Here is a 12573-nt window from a genome sequence, read left to right as displayed (position 1 = left end):
GAGGTGCTCCTATGTTGGGTGCATAAATATTTACAATTGTTATATCTTCTTGGATCGATCCCTTGATCATTATGTAGTGTCCTTCTTTGTCTCTTGTAATAGTCTTTATTTTAAAGTCTATTTTGTCTGATAAGAGAATTGCTACTCCAGCTTTCTTTTGATTTCCACTTGCATGGAATATCTTTTTCCATCCCCTCCCTTTCAGTATGTATGTGTCCCTAGGTCTGAAGTGGGTCTCTTGTAGACAGCATATATATGGGTCTTGTTTTTGTGTCCATTCAGCCAATCTGTGTCTTTTGGTTGGGATGTTATTTTTCACCTTTTCACCTTTTCTTGCTCTTAATAGGACTAAAACACTGCCAGAAGTAGAACCCCCCAATCCAGTACAACTTAACGTGTTTCAAACGGAACCAAATGGCAACTTTCTAACATAAATCACTCATAATTTAATTCAAGTCTTCTCTAGTTGGTCTCTACAACTTCTGCTGTTCTGAAGTTTGAGTTTTTCCCAGGTGACTAAGCAGTTTAGGGGATGAAGCAACGTGGAGTGTGAGAAAACAGAGATTAGGCATTACTGCTGACTAAAAGAAAACCATAAAGCCCGAATTCAAACACAGCATTAAGCAAAAGTAATGTCATCACGCACTGTCATCTAAAATCTCACACGCTTACGGCTGGAGGCATGGAGCTCCCTTCAAAGAATGAGACAGCTGAAAACTCCTAGGCACAGAGCCTGACACACCACGGATACACAAGGAATGGCAGGCCCTGGTGCCCCTGCTCCTCCTTTCCTGTCTCTCCCTGACCCCTACCTAGAGGTGGGCTGACACTGAAGGCAGGCTGAAATTTCAGCATAGTCCAGCTGCCTCACTACGAAGTCTCAGGCTCATTCCCAAGTTTTTGCTGTACTGAATAGGAGGAGCTAGGGTCGAGGTCATAAAAATGAACGCACGAATCAAGAGAGCAAATGCTCTTGCCTACTTCTGCCTATAACTAAAGAGGAAACCATGGGTGAAGAAGAGTGAAAAATAAGACCAGAACTGCGAGACAGGAAATCTGAGCTTCATGCCCCTAATACCTCACTGCCTGTGAGGCCTAGGCAAGTGGCCTCTGGAGTCTGTGCCCATTTTCTCATCTGAGAAATAGGGGGCTCATTCATTAGTCAACAAACACTTATTGAGCACTTACTACATTCCAAAAAACCAGCCCCAGTCTTGAAACTCAGGACTAGATCAGCAGTTCTTTTTTTTTTTTGTGGTACGCGGGCCTCTCACTGTTGTGGCCTCTCCCGTTGTGGAGCACAGGCTCCGGACGCGCAGGCTCAGCGGCCATGGCTCACGGGCACAGCCGCTCCGCGGCATGTGGGATCCTCCCGGACCGGGGCACGAACCCGTGTCCCCTGCACCGGCAGGCGGACTCTCAACCACTGCGCCACCAGGGAAGCCCTAGATCAGCAGTTCTTAACTGTGGCTGCACATTTAAATAACCTGGAGATTTCAAATGAAACAACAACAAAACACCTCATCCCAGATTAATGGACTCTCTAAGGTAGGGCCCGGGCATCAGGTGGAGGGTGGGGAAGAGGGCCTTTTCAACTGTTGCTGATGCCCAGTGAGGGTTAAAAACCACTGGACTTAGAGAATTTCTAAGCTTCTGAATCTAACTTTCTATGGTTTGACAAATGAGTATTTTTTACAGGTCAAAACCCTCCAAAATAAACCAGTTTCATCAATACTTTGGAGGGAGAGTGACAGAGGGGGTGCTTCGACTGTGATGACAATCCTAGCCCGAGGGGTCACATTGCCTGTAAGTGTCCTCCAGCCTCACAGATGCCTCCTTGGATTCATATTCAAAAGCCACACATGTCATGTTATAAGTGAGAATTCTCCCCGAGGGGCAGACAGATGCCTGACTCATGCCATTCTGGATTTGTTCCCTTGGATTAAAGCACTGTTTGGTCATTCATGATTTTTGTCATATCTGTTTAACGTGAGTGCTATCAATTAATCTTTTTCTTTAAAATCAACTCACTAGAGCAGTAAGAGAGTATTAGCCCTACTAAATATTAAAACACACTATAGAACCTCTTTAATCAAAAGTGAGGTATTGACACATGAATAAATGCAGACCAATGGAACATAATAGAAAATCCAGAAATAGGTTAAATTAATTAAATATGACAAAGGACAGAATCTCAAAACACTGGGAGAAAATGGAATTTTAAAATAATTAATTAATTAATTTGGTTGTGCTGGGTCTTAGCTGCAGCAGGGGGCTCCTCAGTTGTGGCTCGCTGGCTCCCTAGTTGTAGCACATGGGCTCCTTAATTCCGGCAGGCAGGCTCCTTAGTTGTGGCACGTGGGCTCCTTAGTTGTGGCATGTGCGAACTCTTATTTGCGGCATGCGTGTGGGATCTAGTTCCCTGACCAGGGATTGAACCTGGACACCCTGCATTGGGAGTGTGGAGTCTTACCCACTGCACCACCAGGGAAGTCCCAGAAAATGAAATTTTTAATAAGGGGTATTGGGATAACTGAAAAACCAGACAGAAAAGGTTAAAATTGGATCTAGCTCTCATACCATATATTTAATTCCAAATGGATCAAAGATTTAAAACATAGGTGAATTCAAGCTGGTATCACAGAAAACTTTCGAGCCATGACTGAAAATCAAGAAGCAGTGAGTAAAAAAAAATTTCAAAAAAGAGAAGTAATCCCCACAAAATCAGGTACATTACGCACCTAGTCTGCATCATTTCAGCCCCTCCTGCCTTGTCTGTTTCTTTTTCTGGCCACCCCTGGGGCAACCAGTTCTGCCCAGGCTCTGACCTGTGTCCAGTCCCTGCTGCGGCCCCAGGGGGCTGCCACGTGAGCCCGCTCAGTACCCACTGAGAACATCACCATGTACGGGGGCAATTAATGCCCCATGGAGCAATCCTTTGCCAAATGGAGACAGTAGCTAATGGATATAGGCTTCTCCCTTCGGCCCCCACAAATATCAATCCTGTGCTCTCCTCCAAACACACAGGAGCCTTCATCTCGGGTACAGTTTTCTGGGGAACCCAGTTACAATACCACTAATCTGATACACTGATTTTCTTCTAATACACAAAAATAAATACTTAATTATTAAAATTTAAAAAGCGCTCAGCAGAAGAAGCATGACTCCCTCCTCCTTAAGTGTGAGCTACGAATAGTGACCGTCTTGAAAAGAAGACAGTATGAAAAGGGGAACAGAAGAGTAACTTTACACTGATGAAACCTGACAAACACTGCTTCAGCCAGGTGGTCAAGGTCAACGTGCACAGTGATAAATCACACTGCAGCATGTACCCTCTGTAACATGGAATGGAATGTCACTTTATCTCTGTGATCTTCCTGCCTGAAACTTAACAACCCCAGGCTAACCATGAGAAAAACATGAAATAAATTCCAACAGAAGGGCATCCTACAATATACCTAACAAGTACTCCTCAAAATAGTCAAGAGCTTCAAAAATTAAAGACAGTCTGAAAAACCACAGCAGAGGGGTCTAAGGAGATTTAACAACTAACTGTAATGTGGTATCCTGGATCAGACCTTGGAACAGAAAAAGGACATTAGGTAAAAACAAGCAAACTTGAATATACTATGCACTTCAGCTAATAATATTGTATCAATATTAGTTTACTAAGTATAACAAAGGTACCACGTAAGATATTAATAACAGGGGAAACTATATATGTGGAGAGTGTATGGTAACTCTGTACTATCTGCTCAACTTTTCCATAACTCTAAAATTGTTTTAAAATATAAAGTCTATTAACAAAAACAGGAAAAAAAAAGATTTAGGAAAAGCATTCCTCCAGCCCTGGCAATGGGGCCTGGGATCTGCGTTTTGGAAGGACATACACACAGGGATTCCTGTGCACGTTAAAGTTCGAGAAACATCGGGGACATCGAGAGTTACAGCACAATGTCCTTACAAAGAAAATTCAGGAAAAAAAATCCATCCACACATCAATAAACAAATCCTGTCTCCCGGTAGTGGTACGGAAACACCAGATGAAAGCACTGTCACCCAGTAATTCATTAACTCATTAAGCACATAATGAAAGAGTTTTCATCTTGGATGCCAGCTTCACTCATTTGGGAGCTGCCCTGAATGTGGTACTGGAAGGACCCATGACAAGGCAGAATGAATGTCATGATTTACTACCCATTTTACGTACAAGTGGCAGCATCAATACTCATTAAGCATCTACCAATTGCCAGGCACAGCGCTAGGCTCTAGGGACCCAACAGAGATGGAAACTAACATAATCCTTTATGAAGTATAGGAGGAAAAAGATAAGTAATTATAAATATAAAAAGTAACAGAGGGACTTTCCTGGCGGTTCAGTGGTTAAGACTCCGTGCTTCCAATGCAGGGGACATGGGTTCGATCCCTGGTCAGGGAGCTAGGATCCCACATGCCACGCAGTGTGGCCAAAAATAAAATAAAATAAAACAAAATAACAGAATAGGAAATATGGAATGCCACAGAGGCAAATAATCGGGAAGGGCCATCAGCCAGGGCCGGAGTCAAGGACTGCCTCCCTGAGGAAGTGACATTTAAGCTAAGATTTGAAGGCTAAGAACTTAGCAAGGTGAAGAGGAAAAGGAAGTAGCTGAACTCTGGTCAAACTCATGAATTAGTCCATCAGACCTTTTCTTACTTAAGGATCCTTTGGAGAAGAATGAAGAAGACAAGATCAGAGCAATCGACACAGCTCCACAGAGAGAGCCCAGAGAGGAGGGCAGCACCCACAGAGTGTTTAAGGTGCTGGAAGCTTTACAGAGGGGCCCAGGGCAGATATACGACAAGGGGGAAGGACTGGAGAAGGTGAGTAAGAGGCTTCCAAAACCAAGCCCTTGTAAGGGACGTTGCCCATTTCCGCTAAGACACTCAGAAAACGTGTCACATTGGCTCCCACTGCCCCTTCTGCCACCACCTCCATGACTTTCACAACTAACTGCTCAACTGCAGTAACTATTTCTTAATCTAAATTTCCTGGTACAATGATCTCCTCTACCCCAAAATAACATGCCTCCTGTTTTGTCTTTATTTCAGTAGTTCTATTTTGTCTCTTTTACAGAGAATGGCCCTGAATCATTTTTAGAAGTTGAAGCATCAATAGCAACTGTGGTTTCTAAACCAAAAAATTATCACAGATGGTAGAGAACGTATATAGCAATCTGACAAAAGGGCAGAATATGTGAAATCAGAATTGTCCCAGATCTTCCCGGGTTCATCTCCTGCACAGACATAACAAATTGAGGTGGGGGAAGTAAACAGCTAACCTTTACTGAACACCATAAGCCGAGAACTTTCTATGTATTCTCATTTGATCCTCACAAAACCCCGAGAAAGAAGTAGGGTTATCCTCATTTATATGTGAGAAAAGTGTCAGTTCATAAAGGTTAAGTAATTTGCTCAAAGTCAGTCAGCTGGTAAGGAGTGGCTCTGGGGCAGAATCCAGGTCTATTAGACTCTAAAACCCAGGCTGTTTAGAATACAAGGGACAAATGTGGCCTAACTCAATATTATAAAAAAGAAAAAGGTCATTCACATTCCTACGTTAAGTCCAAACCCAGAAGCAGAAGATGCCTTTCCCACAGCCTTAAAGACAAAGACAGACAATCCATCTTCACAGTAGCTATAGAGGACTTGAGAACAGGGCTCCCCCCACTGGCAAGCAGATGCAACCACACCATTTACTTCTGATTCCTCTCCTAGGCCTTTGCTTTTTGGGAGGGGAACCTCCAATTTAAGACCAGGAATAAAGTTCCTTTCATTAACTTTATCTTTCTCTCTTCTTTACTTAAAATTTATCAACAGCCTTTGGTTCCAGTAATAATACTATGTTGCTAACTTATCTTAAGGAAATAATCAGAGACATACCCTAAGATTTATGTACAGACATGATCATCGTATTATTTACAATGATGAAATCCTAAAAACAAAGCTAACTGCCCCAAACTTGGGGTACTGGTAAATAAATTATGGTATATCATCTGATAGACTATTATGCAGCTATTTTAAATGTTTTCAAAGAACATTTAACGAAGGGGAAATGCATATATGTTGAATGTAAAATGCCCAACACGAATACACAGTATAGTATCAATTTTGTGAAAATGTTACACTTACACGTGAAAAAGGTAAAGAGACTATACCCCATGTTTAATGGGTTATCCCTAAACAGCGGGATCAATGCTGATTTTTATTGTCTTCTTTATACTTTCTCTGTTTTCAAATTCTCCACATTCAATATATACTACATTTAAACCAGAAAAATAAAAACTGCCACTAGAAGTCATTTCTATGAGGTCTTCTCCTTGCAGGCTAAGAAAGAGAAAAAGCTGTTTGCTGAGGGGACCACTGTCCTTCCCACCCCACCCTGACGTCAGCTGGAGGTGCTCTTGTCTAAGTTATCGTCACACTATTAAGGCAGTTACGATATTCACTCAACTCGGACTCACCAAGCCTATAGTCTACCGCAAGGTTCAAACCTGGGTAGTATATAGATTACCTTTACAGGGAAAAAAATCTTCATGTGAAACAATGCCGATATATTTTCATGTAGCTTATTTATGTGCAATTATAAAACTAAGTTTAAATTTCTTATGTTTATGTAACTAGATACAAACAAAACTACCAACCCAGCAAAATTCAAAAGGACATTAATAAAAAGATGATGTTGCTCATATTAAAAATCACCACCCACAAGGTAAATATAGTAACAGTACAGGTCGAAAAACAGAACCGAAGAGAGTCGAAGGTACACACACAGAAGCGCCACAACCCCACAGCTGGTCTCCCGAACACAACTTCCAAAGATTCCTGGAGGAATGCTCCCCTGTCCCTATCCTGCAGCAATAAGCTCTGAGATGTACTTGTGTTAGCTAGTGCTGGCTAACTGTGGTGTGTGAAGACTGTGTCTGTGCTTGGGTATCTCATGCTGTACCCTGCAGAACTCCAAATTGATAAAGTGCCCTTGGCCCAGATGAGGTAGTGCCCTGGCACATAACCAGACCTGTGAGATGGTAGGCTGGCCATGCCTTACACACACAAGGCTGGCCCTGGCGGGGGCAGGCAAGCTCTCTGAAGACTGGAGGTGATCCTGCTTCAGATGTTACCACGCAGCCCTGGAGAGGATTTTGGAATCTGCAGGTCTGTTCTGCCATCCAACTTAGAAAACATTCCTGATACCTCCGCCATATATCTACTAAAATAATCAAGTGTCTGATCAGCAATTTTGAAGAAAAATGTAATTTTGATCTTTACCTCATATTCCAGACAATTTGAAGGATGAACTTTTGTGAAATTTTACATATAAAAAACAACTTAATACTTACCGAACTACTAGACAAATGCTAAAACATAAGAAATGATGGAAAAATCACAAAGAAAATGACTTGATAACATAAAAATCTTAAACTTCTATATATCAAATCTTTAAAAGATAAAAGGCAGAGGGGGAAAACGTTCACAGAAGAGAACCTTCCCAACAGATAAATCACTAAAGTATATAAGCAGAAATATATTTTATACTGTGTATGTGGGCATCTTTGTTTTTAAGTAGAAAAATGATGCAGAAAGGGATTTAGTAAATTTCTGTAAATCTTTTAGGGACAGAGACTATTTGGGGGAGGGGAGGTTTGGCCCCTTCTACCTCCTTATCACCAAATCCAGTATCAGGCAACGGTAAGGCCTCGAAAAATGATTTCTGAATGAGATATGAGAATATATAACGTCTCTTAGGAAAAGGGAAATAAGAATTCAGGCAATAGTCTGGAAAATTAAGAAAAACTCAGACACATCCTTAATTATCCAAGTCAGCAAAACAGTGACTTGGATAATTCACCATGTCCACATAGTTTAGCAAAACTAAACTATGTGGACATGTGCCTCAAATGTTCAGTTTATTTGTTAGAATGCATCTCTAGCTCTATGCCTTTCTGAGACATTCCTGAAAAGCATCTGTTTAGAGGCTCCATTTCAGACCATTTTCAAAACGTCATATCTATGTACTCCCATGAGATTATCTAACAAGAAAAATGTGTCATTTTCGTTAAAAAAATTCAGAATGAACAAAAAAGAAAGTATTTTTCACAGATGAGCCGCATTGCTTATAAATATGCAAATCAAATGAATTGACAACAGAGGTAATGATGAACAGACCTCCTCTACTCATTCAGGTCCATTTGCAAAAGCCATGTACCTCAAGAGGTACATGTAAATATACACGTATAGATGTTTAACTACAAACAGTCTGCAACACAGAACCATGTTAAACTGTTAGCAGCGTTTTAAAAAAAAATCTGTGTAAAGAAAAAGGGTAACTGAATGACTCATTTTGGAAAAAGTATTTAAAAACTTTCATTTCTATATCCATGCCTTGTCATTTGATCCCCCAAAATGGGATCTGAGAATACTATCATGTCATTATTGATCAAAAAATGAAATGTTCTATTCAAGTGGGCCAAGAGAGGGGTAATTTTTATCAAATAAACAATTAAGGAAATCAAGACAGGAGAAAGAAATGAATATTAAAAGAAGAGAGGAAAGCACCTGCTTCCAAAATCCTTTGCTTTACAGTAATGATCTGCCATTTTTTCAATTAATTACATATTAAGAGGAAATAAAATAAAGATTTATTCTTAAAGTTATCTTGATTCTAAGCGCATTTCACAAACCGAAATGATCTAAAACAGTTATAACACAAAAAAATTGGTGGTGTTATTCCCCACAGCTTCTGTAACCAGGTAGCCTGAGTCTCCTCTGAAATTGAATATTGACTCAAACTGCTCCTAACATGCATACATCAGGGACTTTTACTTCCAGTAAACATGAACTTAGTACATCAGAACAATCCTCCAGTTGAAAAGCAGGGAAAAAAACAGAATAAATATCTGCTTGGAGGCCTGGAGGAAGAAGGGCTATCAGAGGCTCAGGGAGGTGAGCTCAGTATTTGGGGCTACTTTTCCCTGGAGATGTCTGCCAACTTTGAAGGGAATCCTAAAAGTTTGGCTTTAGGTTGGAGGGTAAAGGTGCTGGTGAAGAGCTGAACATAAGCACTAAAGGTGAACAGAACAGGCTGGCTCTCATAAAGGACTGGAGCTCAGCTTAGAAACAGCCCAATTCCTTGCGACTACACCGAAGTGACCCCAGATTATAAGTGCCCCATTTGTCTGACAAAAGCAAATGTGAATTATCTCTGGAAGAGAAAAACATCTTCTTAGGCCTCAAATTATTTCTACAAACAATTCTGCAAATATGATGTCCAGCATGGAATTAAAAAACAAAAACAACTAGGCACAAAAGGAGATAAGACAATATGAATGAAAACCAAGAGAAAAAGACGTTGGAAATGACTCACAAATACTGCCATAATTGGACAAACATTAAGATAATCATACATACTATATTCAAGGAGCTGAAAGACAATATTGATAATTTTGGCAGACAGCTGGAAACCATAAAAAAAAGCAAATGGAAATTAAAGTATCAAAAAATATATAATAACTGAAATTAAAAAGTCAATTGACAGGAAAGATAAGTGAGGAGATAACCAGAATGAAGGGCAAAGAGACAACAGAAAACACAGAAGGAAGGTTAAGAAAACACAGAAGGAAGATACAGTGAAATAGCCTAACATGTATAATGGTAGCCCCAGAAGGAAAGGTGAGGGAGAATGGGACAGAAGCAATATTTGAAGTCCTAAGGGCTCATGACTTCCAAAACTAATGAGAGACATAAAGCCAAAGACTCAAGAAGCCCTAAGTTATAAGTTATAAAAAAAAAAAAAAAATCCATACTAAGGACAGCACAGAAAAAACTGCTGAAAACCAAACACAGAGAACATTTTTAAAGCAGCCAGAGAAAAACACGACTTTCAAAGAACGACAGACAAGTTACTTCTCAACAGAAACAATCCAAGTCAGAGACAATGCGGTATCTTTAAAGTGCTAAAAGAAAGCAACGGTAAACCAAGAATTCTGTAACTACTGAAAAGACCCTTCTAAAATGGAGGAAAATGTTCTAAAATTAGATTGTGGTAAGGGTTTCATAACTCTGTGAAAATACTAAAAACCACCAAACTGCATACTCTAAATGGGTAAATTTTATGGTATGTGAATTATATCTCAATCAATCTGTTTTTTTTTTCAAATGAAGGATAAATAATGACATTTGCAAACAAACACTGTAAGAATCTGTCACCAGCAGACCTGCACGAGGAATTCTAATGGGTATTCCTCAGATGGAAAGAAATGATCCCAAATGGAAGACTGGAAGATGACAAAGGTGGCACTGCAGAACTATGGGGAAAAGATGACCTTTCTGATAGACAGTACTGAATAAATGGTTCTGCTAAATATAAAATTTGACCGCTTTTCCACAAGTTACACAAAAGTCACAAGTGGACTGTAGATCTTAATTTGAAAGGCAGAACAGTAAGATTTTTAGAAGATGTCATAGGAAACTATCTTCTTGACTTTGGAATAGAACTCCTACAAATTAGGAAGAAAAAGGCATGTAAATCTCAAAAGAAAACACTTTTGAACAGGCACTTCACAAAAGAGGATACCAAACAAACGTGAAAAGATGTTCAACCTCATCAGTCAGCAAGAAACTGCAATCTGAACACACAATGGGATACCCCACCAGGATGGCTGTGCACTCACCAGGATGGCTAAAATGTAAGTGTTGACAAGGACATGGAGCACGAGGACTCTCATACATTTGCTGGTAGGAGTGTAAATTGGCACAAACACTTTGGAAACTTGGTGTTATCTCCTAAAGTTGAAGATATGGGTATCTTTTGACCTAGAGGTTCCACTGCTAGGTATATACCCAACAGAAATGAACGTACCAGATGTATAAGAATATTCAAAACAGCATTATTATTAGTAGTCTAAAGCTAGAAACAGTTCAAATGTCTACCAATACCAGAATAGCTAAATTGTAGTATTTCATACAATGGAATACTATAGATTAATAAAAATGAACAACGGTTACGACATAATGGATGAATCTCAGAAGCACGTTGAGTGAAAAAGCCGGACACAAAAGAATATATATTTCATTAGTATTTCGTTTATATAAAGATCACAAAACAGTCAAAATGAAACGACAGACACTATAGTTCTTATGGGATATGTGTTTGGAAGGTAAAATCACACAGACAAAAGGCAAGGACGTGATTATCCCCAAAAAGTCAGGATTGGGTTACCTCTGGAGAGAGAATTCCGAGCTCCTGGGTGCTGGCAATGTTTTTTCTCGAACTGGTAACCACCAGTCCCCATGGCTGGGTGATAAACCAATAAGTGGTACATTGCGGGTCTTGCACTTGACCGGCGTGCAAGAAGAAAGGAGATGGGAACAAGAAAAAGGGAGCTGAAGCCGGCAAGGAGCTCCAGGTGGAAGGAAACGACCACTTAACGTGTAAGCCCCAGAGCGCTGGCACAGGGAGGCTTCGACCAAGGGTACAGAACCCCGGGGAGGGAGGCCGGAGGGGCTCCGGGCCGGGAGCGGCCACACATGCCGCGCGGTCGCCCTCCCCGCGCGGCCCCCAGCCCCCACGTGTGCCTCCCGCGAGCTGCAAAGGCCGGCACACCCCGCTGCTTCCAGAAGGCCGCCCACCCCGACTCCCCCAGACCCTCTCACGGTCCCCCACACCCCCACGGTGCTACCGAAGCCCGCCCAGCGCTCCGGACGCCGCCCGCCCGACCTCCCCACGCCCAGGCGCCCGCCGACTCACCTCATTGTCGCTGCCGGGACGGGCGCGCGGGGCCGGGGGCGCGGCGCGGGGCGCGGGGCGTTAGCGGGGCAGCCGGCCCCGGGCGCGGCGGCTCCGCGTCTCGCTGGGCTGCGGGGGGCAGCGAGGGCTCATCTTCTCGGGGCTGCCGTCCGGGCCGCTAGCTGCGGGGACGGGCTGCGGCGGCGGCGCCTGACAGCTGGGCGCCGGCCCCTGCCATCTTGGCGGGCGCGTGCCCGGGCCGCCGTGTGCGCACGCCGCCGGGAGGAGGGGAGTGGAGGGGAGGGGGCGAGCGTCGCCCGGGTCCCTCCGGCCGGGGGAGCGTGCGCCCGCCCGAGACTGGGGACGCGGTCCCCGGGCGGGCGCGGGCGGCTGCGAGGCCGCCGACGGAGAGGCAAGAGGGCGCGCGGGCAAAGTCAGCCCGCGAGTCGAAACTGAGGGGAGAGCGCGCGCGGCGGCCCAAACCCGACACAAAAGGCGCGGAGCCCCACCGCCCGCGCCTCCAGGAGAGCTGAGCCGGGGTCTGCGAAGGGCGGGGCGGAACCTTGGGGGGCGGGTCGTGAGGGCCCAGCCGGGCCGCAAGGGGCGGGGCTTCGAAGATAGGGTGCTCAGTAAGGGGCGGGGAGGAGCTCCGAGGGCGGGGTGGGACTGGCGGATGTGAGAGGGGCGGGGCTTAGGAGAAAGCGCGATCCGTGAGGGGCGGGGCCGAGGAGGGCAGGGCCCAAAGTGGGCGGGGCGCTGGCGCGGCACGTGGAGCGCTGTGTCCCCCCTCCCGCGCGGGGTGCCTCTCT

The 12573-nt window shown here is 43.5% G+C and overlaps 1 protein-coding gene across 1 annotated transcript in view; it reads right to left on the bottom strand.

Moving 5' to 3' along the window:
* The window catches only part of EVL (Enah/Vasp-like), a 165693-nt gene extending 153888 nt beyond the window's left edge, over window positions 1-11805 (bottom strand). The window contains 1 exon segment of the mRNA XM_032621497.1: window positions 11786-11805. Within this exon segment, the coding sequence (XP_032477388.1) occupies window positions 11786-11790 (5 nt within the window). The 5' untranslated portion in view covers window positions 11791-11805.
* Window positions 11806-12573: the final 768 nt, after the last annotated feature.

The sequence above is a fragment of the Phocoena sinus genome, chromosome 2, assembly GCF_008692025.1.
Source record: "Phocoena sinus isolate mPhoSin1 chromosome 2, mPhoSin1.pri, whole genome shotgun sequence".
NCBI lineage: Eukaryota > Metazoa > Chordata > Mammalia > Artiodactyla > Phocoenidae > Phocoena > Phocoena sinus.
This window is presented reverse-complemented; position numbering and strand designations above follow the sequence as displayed.